This window comes from Malaclemys terrapin, chromosome 4 (genome assembly GCF_027887155.1).
Source record: "Malaclemys terrapin pileata isolate rMalTer1 chromosome 4, rMalTer1.hap1, whole genome shotgun sequence".
NCBI lineage: Eukaryota > Metazoa > Chordata > Testudines > Emydidae > Malaclemys > Malaclemys terrapin.
In genome coordinates, this window is record NC_071508.1 from 147,861,921 (window position 1) to 147,880,942 (window position 19,022).

At 42.3% G+C, this 19,022-nt stretch overlaps 1 protein-coding gene across 1 annotated transcript; it reads right to left on the minus strand.

Annotated features, from left to right (window-relative positions):
- Window positions 1–1,008: 1,008 nt before the first annotated feature.
- Window positions 1,009–13,671, minus strand: KLHDC2 (kelch domain containing 2). Its single transcript, XM_054028364.1, has 14 exons — window positions 13,567–13,671; window positions 12,826–13,001; window positions 11,639–11,718; window positions 9,319–9,436; window positions 7,838–7,953; window positions 7,398–7,479; window positions 7,220–7,303; window positions 6,421–6,501; window positions 6,279–6,337; window positions 5,712–5,821; window positions 4,139–4,211; window positions 2,016–2,103; window positions 1,678–1,730; window positions 1,009–1,340 (listed from the first exon to the last, which is right to left on the minus strand). Exons 2-14 carry the CDS (start codon window positions 12,979–12,981, stop codon window positions 1,217–1,219), a joined length of 1,224 nt encoding a protein of 407 aa, XP_053884339.1. The 5' UTR covers window positions 12,982–13,001; window positions 13,567–13,671; the 3' UTR covers window positions 1,009–1,216.
- Between the last annotated feature and the right edge of the window lie 5,351 nt (window positions 13,672–19,022).

Below are 19,022 nucleotides of genomic sequence, written 5' to 3' on the forward strand. Positions count from 1 at the left end.
AAATGCCCCAATACTATTCACCCCAATGGAGTGCACATAAGACAGCTAATTGAATTACAGTTTAGTATTATGAAAAGAAATGAGACAGTAAGTGGAGTGCTGAAGTCACTTTGTTCCAGTATTTAAATCACAAGCCATTTATTAGTTTCTCAACCCCTCCACTGGATCAGTGGTGGCCTATGCCTCCTGATGCCTGGGAGACAAGGCAGAGCCAGAAGGACTTTAGTGCTGGTTGCTGCTCACATACAATGTACTTTCAGTAGTTTTTAAACTAGTGAAGCTGAACAGAGCCTGGCAGCTGTTAGTCATCAGCTTCACAATACGCATGAAGCTCTGAATATGGAAGCTGCTGAAGGACATTATTAATCAAGCCATTCCTGGCAAACTGGCAGTTTGTGCTTTTGGCTAGTCCTAGCCATGCATGGTCAAGTTTGACACTTTACTGATTGACTAAAGCATTTTCACACTCACTCCAGGATTAAAACAGAATACAATGTCTACTTATCACTCACACTTACAGCTCTTAAATAACCCCACAACAACATGACACTTAGTCACCATCCCTCTACATTTGTGTCTAAACAACTCAAACTTCTAAACCTTAAGCTGGTGAGCTATTCCCAGCACTAAATTAAAATAACAGTTTCTCTAACCTTAAACTCATGTGGTCAAACATGTTAGGAACCTGTCTTATTCCTATCTGTGAGATGCTAATACAGACTAAAACTACTATCATGTTGAATAATGCTAAAGAGTCATTGTTCTTTCCTATTAATGGTGTCCCAAAGAACATTAGTGCCTGAAAATAGCATTTGCCAAACTTTTAAGACCCAGAAATTCAGCAACTACCCACAAATCCTTGAATGGTAACTCCTTAAACAGTGTTTCTCCCTGCATTGACACACTCTGAAGTAATTTAGGATAGGAAAACTATCATCATGTAATGAAGTGAGTGGCATTAAGTTGAACAAACCATTACTGGTTTAACTTAGATTAGGCACTGATACATTTCAACTTGCATTAAATACATTTATTGCAAACATCTTTACACAAAAATAGGTTCTCTCTAAGCCATTCACATGCAACTTACAACCAACAAGCTACTACCAACGACAATGCAGATATTTATACAAGTCTCACATCTGCCACACGTGGTTGGTAAAATTATTACATCTTTTAGAATTGCTCATCCATGCAGAGGTTGTTCGCAGAAGTCTTAAGAGCCAGATGTATTGTTACTTCCAAACCGCTGATTGACACTGTGAAGCAAGTGCTTTGGGAGGCAGGTCCATGAGTTGGCTAATATCTCTTTGAAGCAAATGACTGCTTCTAGGCACAGCCTTAGAAAAATAATGAATATCTCAGTTACTATTAAAAACATAAGTGAAATAGCACCAAAGGTAAGAATTCTGTTTCTTAAAGCTGCTTAGTTGACTTGTTCCCCCCAAAGTATTAGCGGTTTTCATTGTCAGAGGTTTGTGAAGTCTTTACAAAAGAATGGAAGCAGCAAGACTCCTTCCATCACTGAATGCTATTTCAGCTTTCCTAGGGGAATGTTATTACCTCAGTCTCCCCCCGTATGCCTAGGAACCATGATCCGGTACGAAAGTACAAGGTATTAGTAAATGAGAAGGGAAGAACAGGGGTGTAAGATTCAAAAGTGTATTTTTTTTTTACCTTACAAGAGATTTTGGTTGTAGAGAAAACACAAGTATCTCATTACTGTGCGCCTGGAAAGAGAGATGCTAATTAATATTTGAAGACTTATTGTTAAATGCATTGATAAGTTCATTCCTTAAAAAGCAGCAAAAGTTTCTCTCAAACAGTGAAATTTTCCTGTGGCATTGAAAGTCACTGATGGCAGAAAAAGGCGTTTCACAGTTGTAGGTTGCAGTTGAAGTGACAGATGCTAAGGGCTGGTGGGGGAGGTCTCACTTTTTAAAAAACTTGTTTTTCCACACAGCAGCACTAGAAGGTACATACTACATATGTGAAATTCTTAAAAACAGACTTACTGCTTTGTGATGGGCAAGCAAGTTGTTGGCACAGCCACCGAAAACAATCACCTCTCCTTCTTCACTTGCACAAGCTGTATGCCACAGCCTAGAAAATGAACAAGCCACACATTTATTAAGTACAAAGAGAAAGAGTCCAAGTACCGCATCAGTACCATTACAGAGAAGTGCTGTGAAATAAGATGTAATATTTATATGCACGGTCGATGCAGACAGGTTAGCTTCAGCATGTAATAATTTCTAGCAACAGTAAAGAATGACTTCAGTGGATAAGAGTTATCATTCCCTGTACACAAACCATATTACAGATATCCACTTTGTAAGCTGTTTGGGTGGGAAAGCAAAGTAGTGCTGAGTGGTTCTGATGTTCTGAGTGGTTCTATAGTCTGATAACGGGCACTTGTGAAGTTCATCTTTTGAAAGTAAACTAAAATTTACGGTAATCCTAGTTTTGGTAGCTGAAGGGTTTGTGAAGAAATATGGTTTGATGGTAGAGCATTCTATTTTTTTCAGTCAAGCCAATCATATCAGAGGCTTCCAGTTTTTGAGAGCTGAACGAATCAGTTACAAGAAGATTATCCAAACAATGAGACAAGGTGAACCCTCAACATCCACACTGTACATTCCACCTGTTGTCTAACACAGGTTATTACCGATACACCTTAGCTGCCTTATAGTACTTACATCAAATTTCAGTGTTTTTAATCAAGCATCTGAAAAATATTATTTAAATTTCAACATACTATTTAAGGCAGGTTTCTGAATCCTGCAGGAAGATCAATTGTAAGAAAGGTGCTTGGGGTAGGACAAAGTTTAGCTCCAGTAGATTACTACAGAATTTTGCACAATAAGGAACGAGTACTTTTCCATATTGTCTTTTCTAAAGATTAGCCTTAAGTTATAGTATGGTCAGGGCTGACCACCACATAAGAATTATGATACTGAATCAGACCAGTGGTCCATTCAGTCTGGTATCTTGCAGCTGTGGTCAGTACTAGACACTTCAGTAAAAGGTACAAGTAGTGCCATACTAAGCAGGTTATCCTAGACCTGTCCATCAGTTGGGGCTGGCTTATGCCCAGAGGCACTGACGTTCATCATCATTCTAAAACATTTTATCGAATGTGACTGTGCTTAGTCTAATCCATGAGTGCAATCCTTGGATCTCTGTCTCAGTTGCAACTTGTACCAACAAGTTCCATAGACCACTTATGCAAAAGAGTATTTCCTTTTCTAAGTTTGTTACCTTTCACTTCTATTCAATGTCCCTTTGGTTTTTAGTACAATAAAGGGAAAGAGTACCCCTATGCCTTCCCTATATTGTTATCTTATATCTTTCTCTAAACAGTCCCAATTGTGTGAATCTTTTCACTCCTTTAATTATTTTTTTGACAAACATCTCTGAACTCCCTCTATTACGGCTTGAGATTGGGTGACCAGAATTTAACAGTATTCCAAGCAAAGATGATTTATGGTGACATTACAATGTTTTCCATCCCATTTTTAGGCACCCTAACTAACACTGCTCATTTTATGACTTCAGCCATGTAAAAGACAATGGTCTCTATTTAGACAGAGTCCATCAAGCAAAGCAGAGCAGAGCCAGCTGTCAGCCAGGGCAATCAAAGCTTTGTAATTCCCCTCATGTCCAGAGCAGCAGTTTTAAACAAACATTCTGTTAGTAGGCCGAGTATGGATTTCCCAGTCTGACATGTTAAGGTCTGCTCTGCCTGTCGAGTACTAGAGCTTTGTGTACTAACACCACTAAAATGGACATTCTAGTTAGTTCTCTGCCATTTGATAGGCTAATAGTTACACAGAACAGTAATATAGTTTTGAGTTCCAAACAATGTAATCACAGAGGGATATGCTGGAGTCTGTATCAGCACACAGACACATAGCTTCCTTAATCCTGCACCTTCATAAAACAGGATGTATTATCATGGTTGGGTAAGAGCAACCAATCTGATTTATCACTACTTTAACGTTAAAAAAAGATGCGGTATTAGTGAAAAAGTGATCCAAGACCTGTGTGCCATATCAATGCTACAGACTGCCCCCTAAGATTTCCTAGACATTATTACTGGTTTTTATACATTTCCAAGAATGTGTGTACACCTTACCTTGGTTTTTCAGAATAATTATGTTCAAACTGTTTCCACTCATTCTTACTGATACAATAAATCCAAGCATCACCTGTAAATACAAAGAGATATTAATCCTTGTCACTGTTGCCAGAACAAGCATATTCTGGTATAACATAAGAATACTGTGTTTAACCATGTGTGTCCTCAATTCTTCAGGACTGAAATTTGCAATTTGTGGCTAGCTGTGTGAAAACTTGCTCTCACTGGTGGTTTTCTGTGGCTAGGACAGTGAAAAGAGAGGCAGGTGGGGAACTTATGCTTTTATCCCTTGTCCATACCAGTAGCAAACTTTCATTCGGGAATGAAATCTAAATCTACATGAACTTCAAAAATTGTAAACTGTTACTTCTCATTCAGAGCTGGGAGTGTAGTGGTTTTGTAGAAAAAGAAAAATACAGCCACAAAGTTGAACATAAATTACTAATCATCTCTTCCTCCTCTCTGGATTCCACTCCACATGACTGCATGTACAGGAGGCCATTACACACAAACACCGAAATCCTTATTTATGTTTTTTAATATACGTGCTGTTAAGTCCTTCAATCACCAAGTCAAATTATACACTGTGTACACATGTGTAGGTATACAGTCCTCTTTACATCTTTCCATTTATGGAAGGAAGAGATAAATATCTTGTCATTTTAAATTCCTTCTAAAACACAACAGACCACACTGAAATGATGGAACGCTTTTCCTTGCAGAAAACAGCTTACCTATGAAAACTAGATGTCATTTCATATGATGTAATATTATTAATGAAGTTTTCATAAGCCTCTCTAAATGTGCATTTGATCTTGATAAAGTTTACAAAACAAAGCTGATTACATGTTGAATTAGACAAGAGTAGTGTTGCTTTTTTAATAATCGTAAGAAATCAGTCACATGATGGCCAGTCTGTTGATGATGCAATTCTTGTTTTCCCCTGGGGCTAGATAGAGTAACTCACACAGTTTGGGGGACTGGCATAGCCATCTTACCACTCTGGGAGTAGTTTGCCATCACGTTCCATTCGTCTGAATGGATTTTACACCAACAAGGTAGTTGACTATAATCAAATAGCACTTTTCAAAGATAAGCCTAATATTTTCAGTACTGACAAGGCTGAACAAGTCTACAGCAGGTCACCTAACCACAGATTTTCACATTGCTGAAAAGATTAAGAAATGAGCTCTCAGCTTCTGATTGGACTTGGAATGCTCTATTTTTAAAAAATGCCATTGCTGCTATGAGACGTGAACAATGAGCACTGCAAAATGTTACTCACGGGAATAGTCAATGGCTAGGACACTAGAGAGGGACTCGGGAGACCTAGGTTCAATTCCCAGGTCTGCCACTGGTTTGCTAGATGACCTTAGGCAATTCACTTAACCTGTGCCTCGGTTTCCCCATCTGTAAAATGGAGACCGTGATACTGACCTTTGAGTTCTATGGTTGGAAAGCACTGGGTATTACGGAGACAATGTTAGTAAATAGTTTACAGTTAAACAGACACTTGAGCATTCAATTGTATAGAATTTGAAGAGTGTAAAGGTTCCTTAGAATTACTTACTCAGTGGCTGCTTATCGGTGGTAAACCCTCCAAAAAGAAATAGGTGATCTGATGAAACAGGCGTTAAGGAATGCCAAGATCGGCCTACTGGGCAAATGCCTTGTGTAATTCTGCATTTAAACAAAAAAAGCACCCCAAGTTACAGACCAGCTAAAACACAGTGCAGACTTTTTTGGGTCCAATGATTTTTCAGATATTAAATCCATACAGTGGCGTACTGGATGCTAACTTTGACCAACTATTAGCAACAATTCAGTTTCTTGTTGAGGAAGGCACAGTTCATTTCTCAACGATTAGAAGTCAGACTTCCTGGAAAGAGTTATTGCAGACGGACTAATCCAATGAAGACAGAATAGTCTCAAATAACGCTGGCTGAATGGCAGAAGGCCTTTTACTCATCTCCAGACACTTTAAAATTAGTGATGGCCAGTGAAACAAGGTACTAGGACATAAACGTTTAGTCGTACCTCTCTAAAAGCAATGCATTTGATGGTAAAAAGTACATCTACAAATACAATTATGTACTGCCTTAAAAAAAAAGGAAGACTAAAGAGCTTTGATACCTACATTTCATTCCACTCCCATGTGTCCAAATTAAGATGATAAAGATCATTCATTCTAGAATCCTAAAATAAAACAGATAAAAGTTGAATGAACGATTCACTTTAGAGACTCAGCAGCAACGTTGTAAAACTGTTCTTACACTTACTCGGTATCTGCCTCCAAACACATAGCCTCTGTTCCCAACTGTAGCGCAGGCATGGGCTGCTCGGGGTGAGGGGGATTTACCCTGAGAGAAGAAAATATTAAAATTCGAAGGAAGACTTGTTTGATAGTGTTATTCAGATAATGGTATTGAGCAGAGGCTGGAAACTAAGAAAGGAAATCTGGTCAGAGATCTTTAACAGCTGCATAATTACACAGATGTTATATTCAAGATAAAACTAAATACCATTTCCCTCCAGAAACTCATGATCAGTTAAGGGGGCAGAAACCGTGGATTAACAGTCTGATTTAAGGTGCCCGGCAGCAGGTGGGGACAGGGGAGAAAATGGAGTTGCATTCATCTATGTAAGGGAGGCCCAAGAGACCCAAGTTTTACTTGTTGGGCGGGGAGGGGCGGGGGGGAGGGAGAAAGAGGGGAATAAGGGAGAAAGAGACAGGCAGATCTGCCAATAAAATAACCACTGCAGTTATATGACTACAATATAGAAGTGGTTCTTCAATACAAGTCAATTGCTCAAAGCCACTGCTACTGAGGCAAGTCACTGCTGGAAGCCCATGGAGGCACCTATGTAGAACAGCCTTTTGATCTGTAGACTTCCTCTTTCTTAATGAGTATCAGAACAAAACTAAAACAAAAAATACAGGCCTAGCAAGTGAGGGTACTTTGCATAGTATTGCTACTCTTTATCTTCATGTCCCGTCTAGTGTCAATCCTAGAAAAAGCTGCCATTGCTGCTGAAGAGTTATGTTTTACTCAGTGTCAAAATTCTTTTAAAAATTACCGTGGTTATGGGCTGGCTCCAAGAAAAGGTTTCAGTGTCCAGAACATGTACATGATCATTCCATCCTCTAGGCTGACCTGAGTTCTTTAGAAAATTGATGAAAAAACTATTACATTTCCATTTTAATTAACGTTTTCTGCTGAAAATTACTCTTAGGTGGAGAAGGAAGGTTACTTACCCAAAAAGAGGTTTCATCAAATTCAAAAGTTCCTATTGGTATCCCTTCAGGCGAATAACCATAACCTCCAAAAAATATTAGCCTGTTCAATAGAAATTACATCAAGTTATCAAAAGCAAGTACCATTGTACGGCAATCTCTACTATTACAATGTAATGCTCAGTAAAGGCTTTTCACACACAGCATATGGGAAACCCCACTATGCTCCCTTGACTGTGTTACCAAATTACAAGTAAGGTTTTTCTTAATTTTCAAACATGTTTAGAGTTGAGCACTTTTTAAATGTTTATTTAGAATCAAACCCAGCACAAGATTCAATGTATAAAATATATTCCCTTCCCAGTTTTGTTCAGCTTAGATACAATACACCAACAAGAATGACAATCTTATTAAAAAAAAGTCACAAAGAGAACTGCAAACTTTTGTTCATGCTTGCTTACTTATTTTTATAAACCCAAACTCCAAGTTTGTCCTTTGATGAGGGGGGAACACCTTGACATTCTACTCTAACCCACTGCAACACTTTGTCCTTGGATCTGGAGTTTAACATGTAGAACTACAAGACAATAAAAATAAGAGTTTTTTTAACCCACACAGTTAGTGTACATCTAGAGACCAACAAATGTTTCAATATATTGATTAGAATGCGCCAGCAGAAAAGTATATAGTTCTTTTCCAAGCTCAGAATACTATGATGAAATATTCTGAGGTCACATGTAAGGATCCAACAACCCCCCGAAGTAGGCCCTTAATGCTGTTCTACACTTGTGAAAGGAGTATTAGCACTGAACTTAGTTTACTACTCCCATCCCAGGGTGGAAAGCAGTAGTACTCCCCCAAGCTCCAGCCATTTGAATGTAAAATAGTTCACTCAGCAGATTTTTTTATATAATCATCTCTCCTTTCTTGCACACTTTGCTGTGCAGAGGGACAGCTGATGTTGAATTTAACTTCTCATTATGCTAATGACGAAGTCTATCAGTGACATGAATATGAAGCTCGTCAGATGTCTGAGCTATTTTATTTCAGCCTGTCTGCATCATCATTTCATCAGTTTGCACTGAGTTTATGTTTCAAGTGAAAGCTTAGATTCTCCAAGCAGGAGACGGATGGAAGGAAGAAAGAAACATTTCACCAAACTACCACAAACCAGCTTAATTCATCACCATTTCTATCCATTCGCAAGTTTAAGATTTCAGTGGACTTTTGAAGCTCCCAGCCTTCAAAATTAAGTAGACTCAAAGAATCTATGTAATATGACTACAGGGTGAATTTGACCAGTACATTAGGATTAACACCACTTATTTTGCAGTAACTACAACTACTGGAGAGGAGGATGTTTTACAGTACTGCAATCTACTCCTTCAGTCATGCCAAACTATCTAGGGCCGGACCTGATCCATTCCCAAAACCCATATCAGCCAATACAGTTACAGGGAAATTGAACTGGAGGAAGTCACTGTGTCAGCCATCTGGATGAAAAGCTCAGAGTGGTAAAACTACTATTGTAAGTTGTTGCTTCTTTGGCAAGTGTGAAAAAGTAACATTTGTTTGGATTACTTCAAGTTTGAGGAAGCGATTGCAGGAAAGAAAACTAGTTTCTCTGTTCCAAGCAATGAACATACAGACAGAAGATGAAGGTATGTTGTAGGAGAGGATGTGAAGGACCTAATGACCTGTTCAGCATTCCCCAGTCATTAACATGACAATATCAAGGCTTGGTTAACACAGTCCAGCAGACATACTATATCTCTTCAGAAGGAAGAGCATTTGTAGTTTATGAAATGTGATATTTTCATGCTTTGGATGCATTTTAATGTGCTTAGAAGTCAGTCTTATCTTTAGTACAGAATGGGGCTACAAATAGTGTCTATTGGAACCTCTTTAACAGAAAGGGTATAATTAATCTTCAGACACTTACCTTGTTTGTATTGCCACGTGCATGATGCCCTCCAAATAAATACAATACTTTGTCTACACACACAGCACAACTGCCTGACATGGAAGGTGGAACATCTCCTTCTGTTTTTTTTTTATTCCTGGAAAGATACACAAAAGCATTTAAAAACTGATAAAAAGGAAAAGATTATTATGTCTGAAGTCGAAGGATTCAATCTGACTGGCTGAGTTATTAACTACAACAGGTGTTTGTGGGATATTCAGGACTCCAGTTTTGAGTCTTTTGGATCTTTGTAGTAACAGCTCTTAGAACACACTGAAAAACCCTCCTTTCACAAAGATATATTTTTGGGGGATTCTCTATTTCCAATTCAGAGGACTAAGGATCCTCCTCCCCCCCCTTCGCCTTTTTGAAATGGAGATACTCAGACACAGAGAATCCTCCTTTAAAAAAACACATCTTGGTAAAAAAAAAAAAAGGAGGTTTTTTTAATGTTTTCAAAGCGCTGTAATCACAAGGATGCATTTCCAAACTCAAGGCTCCACATGACCACAAGAACAGCAACTGCCAAGTAAGACTGGATGAGACTCCCTTCTGAACCAGTTAATACTGCTCCTTAAAGAGTTTAGGGCACTTTGCAGGATAAGTCCCTAGTTGTCTAGAGAGGTGAAGCAACACACAACCCCCACTACCAACAGCAGGTATGCAGCTTCTGAACAACTTTCAGGTTTTTTTTTTTGTTGGATAAGGAAGCAAAAATAGTATATGTAGCTGAACAGATGTTTTTAAAACTAAAAAGATAGTTTTTAATTTAAAAAGTACTTTCACAACACGATGAAGGAAATACTATCTGAACACAGGTTTATTTCATTAGGTTATTTGCTGTAGTATGTTACAAATATATACAATCTACAAAAACTATATTTGATATCAGGGGTTCTCAAATATTCCACAGTGTTTGTCACACCTTAATGGAGAAACTGTCTTGGGAGCCACCTCCTCTCCCATTTAGGGGCAAGTGACGTCCCTGTGGCAACTACAGCAATCACTTACATGGAAAAATAAGATTAAGAAAACTTAAATATTAAGTTTTATAATGCAGTTTGCAGGGTGAATAAAAATCAGTGATTTAAAAAAAACAAAACACAAAGTCAGTTTCAATTTTAATTAAATATGGATTTCTAAAAAATAAATGCACTTAAAATTAAAAATTTGAAATTGACAACCTATGTTAAGGTTTAAATAATTATTCAAATCATTTCAATTATACAAAAAAATAATACCTAATAGTACATACAGTATTTGCTGCCAAATTTTAAAAGTCAAACCACTGAACTGGTGGAAGCCACTGGCTAAGCTCCTTGAACTAGAGTCTGTTGAAGTGCTAACCCAACCTTTGACAGTAGTAGCCTCTCCTGCAGATGCAGAGAAAATATTTTCTTCATTTCGCTTTATTCAACTAGTTCAGCTCAGTTACTAATTTAATTCCAAGTTAAGAAACCAATTGGGAGTTGAAACACCAAGAAAGCTTGTTTTCCACTTCCTGTTTAAGAATAAAAACCAGGGATCAGGGGATGAGATCTATAAGTTCTAAACTCATGAAGAACATGGTGACCAGAAACCTCAGTTCAATTCACTAACTATAGTTAATACTGCCTTTGTTTAATAAATCAGTTAGTTTTGAATGCAAAACATATTTTGATGTTTTTTTCTTATGTTTCCAGCACATTTAGGATAGTTTTATTTTTAAAAAATTAAAATGCTGTTTTTGTGCATTTTTAATGTATGTTTCCATCCAAGTAGAGCTTGACACAGATCACAAGTAAAAAATAATCATACTCTAGTAAATAAGAAATGCATCATTTTCTAAAATAAAAAAAAAAAAGGTAAAAATTAAGAATCTGAGTAAGTGTATGTGGAACTGTATAACTGCTTAAATAAATGTGTATAGATATAGTGTATGCTCCTGGTTAGCAAAAAGTACCACCAAATTTAGTGTACAGGCTATATTAACTAGCAAATCAAATCAACCTTTCTTTAGAAAAATAACTAAATGGTACAAATGCAAAACACGATTAAAATGGATTTAAATCAAAGTTCCCTGCTTGCTGATTAAAGTCAGTGATTTAAATTGCTTATATTTAAATCAAAGGACCCTGGTGTGGCAGTTTGTCATCTGGAAAGGAGGAAAGGCAGTGCCATGTTGACCAGACAGTTTTCTGCAGGTCATCAGCAATTCCTCCATGGATCATCAGTATGATTTATAGATCAGGTTGAGAACCTCTTTATTTTTCCTTTCTTAAGCCACTGTCTTTATTTTAAAGTCACTCATGTACTGTACCATCTTCCAGTTTCCATGCTGTAGATCCATATTTCATCTCTAGGCAGATAGAAGTCATAAAATCCCCTAACTTGAGCATTCTGCAGGGAGAGCAGAGAAGAGAAAAGGCACTATTACAAAAGGCTCGACATTTCATATCATGTACAGTCAAATGTTTTCAGGCCTGCCCTCCTTCCCCCTCAGAAACGATTCAACCTATTTTTAAGTGTTTATGAAACAGAAAATAGCATCAGGAGTCAGGAGGGATAAGTAGTGTGACCAGTGCAGGCTGCACTTCAGTGACTCCCACTGGTGTAACAGCCCTCAGGGAGCAGTTACACACTGTGACAAATTCAAGCAGTCTCAGGGCTACTTTAGCTTGTGTTGGGAACTGCACCAGCTCACAGCAGACTCCAGGATCAGAAGCGTATTAAGATGGGTTAAAGCCACCTTTGCAACCTCCTCCCTCTGGCACACTAAAGCTCTAGCATGAGGATCTGCGCCCAGACTTTTTTTTTTTTTTTTTTTTTTAAAAGGATTTTGCCAGATGTTAGTGGAATACACTAGGCACCTTGTTTCCAGATATCTGCAAAAAATTTAGTTTGCTGTCAAATGAAAATAAATTTGGTGACTGTACCCTTGTGACTTGGACAAACAAGAATCATAGATCATAATATGGTTTTATTTTTTTGTTTAAAACTACACCAACGCCAGCATGATTAGCAGACTACTCCGGAACTCTGAACTCTAGTGTATCGCCAAGTAGGGGTGTGCTGGAAAAGCTGTGTGGATAAAATTGTTAAGTGCCGATCTGCGCTATGTCTTAGTCAACCAACTAACAGTAATTCCTTATCTTCCAGATTATTAAATATCTTGCAAGAAAGAGAGAACAGAAACCCCATCTCCTACAAATAGCCATTGATTAGTCTTCAGAGCATTTATTTAACATTTTACAAGGGTCACACCATTTCTAACTACTTATATGTCATCTTAAAGTGATAGTTCAGTACTTGGCATGTCAAACTTTTTTTTTGGAGTGGTTATATTATGTAGTTAGAGTCTTGTCGAAATACTGAGTGAGGCCAGTCAACCTCGAAAGCATCCCCAATGACAGATGCCTGGGTCAGTGCAGAGAGAAGCTGTTTTGTCAGATAAGGAGGTCTTAACTGTGGTCATATTTTAAAAGAGTAACAGTTTGAGAATGGTACCTTATAGCCTCCCCAAACAAACATGCAGCGCCCATCAGTGACTGCTACATGCCCACTGCGCTCGGCGGGGCTGCTGTTCTCCAGCTGCTCAAAGTTGTCCTCAGCTGGAGCTGGGAGCTCTTCATCTGCCTGCAGCTCTTCATTATCATCAGCCATTTTGATCCAGTGCTAGAGTCCTAAAACAGACATGTGGGGCTTTCAATAACCGCCGGGTGAAACCATGAGTCAGGAAACGCCACAGAGCCGCTTCCTTCCCACAGGTGAAAGATGCAAAATGGAAACAAGAGCGAGCGAGCGAGCCCCAGGGCGGTGCCGGGTTTCCTGGCGCCCCACGCTCCGTTGGGTGCCGCTCGGGGCAGAAGTCTCCGCGGGGCGTTTCGGGGGTGTGAGTTCAGCGCTGACCGCGTTGCTGGAGGACCGCAGCTCACAGACACCCCGCGGGATCTCAGGGCCTGGCTTCAGGACTCTCGGCACAAGCGGCTGCTGCCGCAGCGCGTCCACACCAGCAACGGGGGAGCCAAACCCGGTGGAGACGAGACCAAGCGCGACGCGCCCCGCGGAGACACGGGGGGCTCCTCACTGACAGCCGGGGGCCGGGGCCCCGCCCACCGGTTCCCCGCCAGGGAGCGGCGCGAGCAGCGCCCGCGCTCGGTACCGGAGGGACAGCCGCCGCCTGGCCCCTCGCGCGCCGGGCACGGGCACGGGCCCCTCCCCCAAGGCTCGCGCCACCCCCTGCCTCACCTCAGCGGGCCACCCAGCCTGTCGTGGGTCACCACTGTCAACATCCGCCGCGGCCGACTTCCGCTCCCGGCAGCCTCCGCGCCCAGCGCCGGCTCCGCCCCCAGAGACCGTCGCGCGCGCGCGCCCCCGCCAAAACCCGAGGGGGGAGGGGCAGGGCCGCAGCCGGGCTGGTTCCGAGCAGGTGTTCCTATTACCAGCGCGCTAGGCGCTGTACAAAGTAGGGCTGCCCGCTGCCCTGGCACCTGGAAGTCCCGGCCTTTGTCAGGCACGCCCCTGTTGGGAGGCTGAGGGCAGCAGTGCCGGCGCACCGGAGTGTTTGGGAAATGCAGGGCTGGGGTGGCTCGGTCGGGAGCAGCACGTGGAACAGGCAGAGTGGGGTCACCGCCAGGTGGGGGTACTGTGGATCAGCTGGTGCCCTCTCCTGTTTGCCAAGGTCAGTGGCCAGGGCAGCCCTGGCAGCCGGTGCCTGTGGGGGCGAGTGCCGTCCCCCAGGGATGGGAGAGGGAGACAGTGCCGGGGGAGGAGGCCAGGTGTATATGGTAGAAGGTAGGGGGCAGGTGGATGACCTGTTTTTTTGCACCTCCGAGGGCAGATGCCCCATATTTTTTGTATGCCGAGATGGCAACTCTCATGTGAGCACAGAACTGAAATAGGGGCTCTGCCCCAAGATTACAATATTAAATTATTCACTACCTACCCCCTGTTCTCCACGCTGACCTGGACTTCATGGTGGTTGGGGGTCACACACTGACCTTTAGGACACTTAATTTAGACCTTGACCCAGCAGTTGATTCTATTCAAACAGACACTTGTGTCTACATGTAGCCCACTGGCTTCAGTGTGGTCCTATACAAGAATAGGTCTATCCCTGCAGAGTCATTTGCAGGACTGGGGCCTTACCTTGTCTTTTCTGGTCTTTTCAAAGATACCAACACACATGGCAGTGCTCAAGTCAAAGGGGAAAAATGGCCCTTAGAATCAAGACAATAATTTTTGAGTTACTATATACTGAATAAACTACGTGGGCAGCAATAGAAGCAATTGTGATTTTTCTAGAGTGACTTCAAAGAAAGGTTAGAGTGAAGCCATGTGGCAGATCAAGGGATAATAATGGAGTTGGAAATCCACAAGCAAAGCTCTTGAAGCAGTAACATCCCTAGAGACTACACAGGAAGTTACCATCTGGTCTCAGGTCTCTAGACCCATGACCAATAGGAGTAAACAGAAAATTGCCCAAAAGCCACATCAACCAAAGGGCACATCCCCCCTTGCACATACATATGGTGGTTCCTTTGAGCAGCTGGACACCCGGGGGAGGAAAAAGATGAATTTTAAAATAGTATGTGCAGAATTTTTAATTTTTTTGGTGCAGAATTCCCCCAGGAGTACTATATAATGTGATAGGCTGGTGAGTACACCGAAGCTATCCAACCCTGTAAATTTCTGAGGGGTAGTCTGGCATGCAGCACCATGTAGGTGCATGCTGCCATTTGTCCTAGAAGTTAGAGGCAGTTCTGAACTGTGGTGACAGGGTACATCTTTAGATCTAGAGCAATAAGCTGCCTTGTTTCGAACCTCTTCTTGGTAGGGAAACCCTAGCCTTTGTAGAGTCCAGGACTGCTCCAGTGAATTCTGTTCTTTGAACAAAAGAGAGGATGGATTTCTCCATTCTGATTAGTAGCCCCAGTGTGTCAAAAGTAGACCAAATAGCAGCTATGCTGGGGAGTATCTGAGACCTGGACTGGCCTCTTACTAGCTAGCTGTCCAGGTAAGGAAAAGGACTTTCGCAGGAATGCTGCTTCTACAGCCATGCATTTTGTGAAAACGCGAGGGGTTGCTGACAGTCCAAAAGGCAGTGCTGTGAATTGGTAGTGGAATCCATTGCCCATGAACCTGAGAAATTTTTGGCGGCTCTGGTGAATTACCATGTGAAAATAAGCATCTTTTAAGTCAATAGTAGCATATCAGTCCCCAGGATCTAAGGAAGAGACAACAGATGCTAGAGTGACCATCCAGGATTTCCTTTTCTTTAGGTACTTGTTTAATTGCCTTAGATCTAAAATAGGCCCGACACTGCCCATGTTTGCCTTGGGATTAGGAAGCAGCAGGAATAAAATACTTCCCCTTTAAATGACATGGGAACTTCGTGTATGGGAACTTCCTGTATGGCTCCAATGTGGAGCAGAGACTGGACCTCCTGAAGTAGCACGCTCTCGTAAGAGTGATCCCTGAAGAGGGATGGGTAAGGTGGGGTAAAAATAAATTGAAAGGTGTATCCCAGTTCCACCATACTTAAGACCCATTGATGTGTGGTGATGCGGGTCCAAGCACTTAGGAAGTGGGATAGGCAGTTGGCAAAAATAGGGGTAGAGAAAGATGACATTATGGGAATTGGTATACTGTTCTTGCCCAACAGGTCAAAAGGATTTCTTAGATGATCCAGGTTGCCTAGAAGAGCTGGCAGCTGCAGAATAGGGTGGGGGAGGAGGACACCTCTTGCAACCCCTGCCTTTTTTTTTTGGACATGTCCTGGGAATGCAGCAAGCAGGACTTTAAACTGCTGGGAATGCTGTGGTTGGAATGGCTTTCTTTTTGCTGCTAGTATACAGATCTCCAGAAACTTAAGGGTCGCCCTTGAATCCTTAAGGCTATGAAGCCTCTCATCAGTTTTACTGGAAAACAGCAAGAGGCCTTCAAATGGGAGGTCTTAAATTGTTTGTTGTAACTCTGGTGGGAGGCCTGATGCCAGAAGCCAAGATGAATGTTGCATCATGATGGCAGAAAGCCATAGCTTGAGCCGCAGAGTCTGACGCATCCAAGCTTGCCTGCAGTGCAGTTCTGACAACTAATTTATCTTTCTCCACCAAAGCAGAGAACTCCTGCTTTGCCTCATCAGGAAGCTTATCTTTGAACTTCAGGCTATTATCCCATAGGTTGAAATTGTATCAAACCAGCAAAGCTTGCTGGTTCGCAATCCTGAGCTGTAAATCCAAAAGTGTCCTGTGGAACAGATCTCGTTTTTGTGAAGGGACATAATATCTCTACTCTATCATTTTGGCATTGGGAAGCAGAGAAGAAGGAGTCTGTCAAAATCTTGACAGGCTCCAGGATACCCTCATTAATAGGGAGAGCTGCCCTAAAGTGTCCTATAGAGGCTAAAATGTCCACAAGCCTGTGTGACTTTTCTTGTACCTCTTCTAGTTGTATACCTAGAACTGTAGCCATCCTCCTCAACAAGTCTTGATGAGCTCTTGATGTAGATTCAGTCACTGCTGCCTCTGCGTCTGAGGTGACGAAGAAGAGGTGGCTAAATGTTGAGGAGGTCCCTCTAATTCCTCTATAGGAGAGTCCTGAGCATGCGGCTCCGCTGCCCGGTACCAATCCTGATACTGTGGGAAGAAAAACAGTGACCTTCCTGCAGATGCTCCTGGCATCTGGCTGACATAGAAGTGTGTAAAGGGAGCAAAGAGGTTCTGGAACGTCGAAGGAAGCCCCAAGGGATCCAGATGGGCCATTCATACAGAGGTGGGAGCAAGCTGTGTTTAGGGACACTAGCTCTTAGAATGCTGAGGCTGTGAACAGAACCTAGGCAGGCAGGCACCCCACTGGGGCTATTGGGCATGCTCAGGTTGGGACACAAAGGACCCGACTTCCAAGTCCGATGAGGAATCTATTTCCTCCGACCATGAGGGAGCTGAACCCATCGATACTGGGGAGAGAGGTTCTGGGTCTGGAGAAGGGGATAACTGAAATCATTGCTGATTTGCCTCTAGGTGCAATCCTACATAGAGGTGCCACAAGAGTAGAAGTGGCCAGGACTGAGTGGTGCTCTGGGGCTGAAATTGGGACACAGGAGCATGTGGTTCCAATATTGGTACTGTGCAAGACTCTTGAATCGTGGGAGAAGCTGGTACCAACAACCTAAGCAACTCTCTAGCTGCCTCAAAAGCCTCAGCTGTCAGCAGTACCAGAAAGGGCTCCTGAAACTGCAGTACCAAGAGGTGCGCTGATCCTTCAGGGATTGGTCTGAATGGACCCTTCCTGGGTTCTGGAGTCAACAATCCCGCCTGGCCCACAGATTGCTCCTGGGGGTGCGCCTTTTTTGAGTGCCCTACTGAGTCCTTACAAACACTTGGTGCCTTCTTCTTGGAGACTCCGGTACCCAGGCTTTAAGAGACTTAACACAGTCTCTTCTTAGGATTCTATTAGAACATGAGGAGCACACCTAACAGACTTGGACTTCTCAGTACTCGTTCTGACAGTGAATGAAGTGCAGACTCCATGAGCATGTACTTGAATCTGGCAAGTTTGTGACCTTTTTCAAAAAGGGTTTGAACCCTCTACAAGTGTAGTGTTTGTCACATGTGCCTTCCCAGACACTTAAGAAAGATGGAGTTTGGGTTGCTCACTGGCACAGACCTGTTACATCAACAGACAGGCCTTGAAGCCATGTAAATGGGGCATCAGTCCGGTACCGACCCTGGAACCCAACCAAGCCAATGTTAGCCATACACTAAAAAGATAGCTTCAGGAATAAATTTAGAATACTAACTATTTACAGATATTCTGTACAAGACTAGAAACAAACACTAGAGGTACTATTTACACTAAAGGAGGGAAGATATGAAGAAACAAAGACTGTAGCTGCAACAATAACTGTCACTGGCAGTAGGAAGGAACTGAGGGGAGTCGGGCGCAGTGCAGCCCTTTATACCTGCATGCAGTGATGCAAGGCACCAGAGGGCGCTCATGCTTCCCCCACCAGTACTGCTAAAAGAAAAACCTTTGAGGTGCACACACACCTACAGTAGAATGGACATGTGCAATTACTTGAAGAAGAATAATTAGCAAAGTTTTAGACAGAAGTTAGAAGTAGTGCGTGGAAGAAAATTGTGAAATACAGGAACTCCTCACTTAAAGTCGTCCCGGTTAACATTGTTTCGATGTTAAGTTGCTGATCAATTAGGGAACATGCTCGTTTAAAGTTGAGGAATTTTCCCTTCAAAACAGCAGTCGCCTGTTTTGTCCGCTGCTTGCAGGAAGAGCAGCCCGTTGCAGCTAGCTGGTGGGGGCTTGGAACCAGGGTGGACCAGCAGCCCCCCATCAGCTCCCCACTCCCCTAAATTCCCTGTGCAGCAGCTGTCCCTCCCCCCACTGCCATGTGCTTCTCCTGCCCTCTACCTTGGAGCTGCTCCCAGAGACCCCTGCTTGCTGTACAGGGGGGAGGGGGGGAAAAGGAGGGCTGATGTCAGGGTGTCTCCCCCCCTGCTCCTGCACCCCACTTACTCCATCTTCCATAGAGCAGGGGGGACTCACGATGGAGGGAGGGAGCTTCTAGAAAGTAGCTGCCCTCTCAGGTCTCAGCAAGCTGATTTAATTAACAAGGCAGCGTACTTAAGCCTGGGGTTAGCTACTTAAAGGGGAAATGCGCATTTTTTCTCTCACACACAGGGTGT

Coding starts and splice junctions, on each gene's coding strand:
- KLHDC2 (XM_054028364.1), bottom strand. CDS start 12,981: ATGGCTGATGATAATGAAGAGCTGCAGGCAGATGAAGAGCTCCCAGCT. Junction 6,338..6,420: donor TGTTTGGAGGCAGATACCGA/GTAAGTGTAAGA, acceptor GTTTTATTTTAG/GATTCTAGAATGAATGATCT. Junction 2,104..4,138: donor AATTATTCTGAAAAACCAAG/GTAAGGTGTACA, acceptor TTCATTTTCTAG/GCTGTGGCATACAGCTTGTG.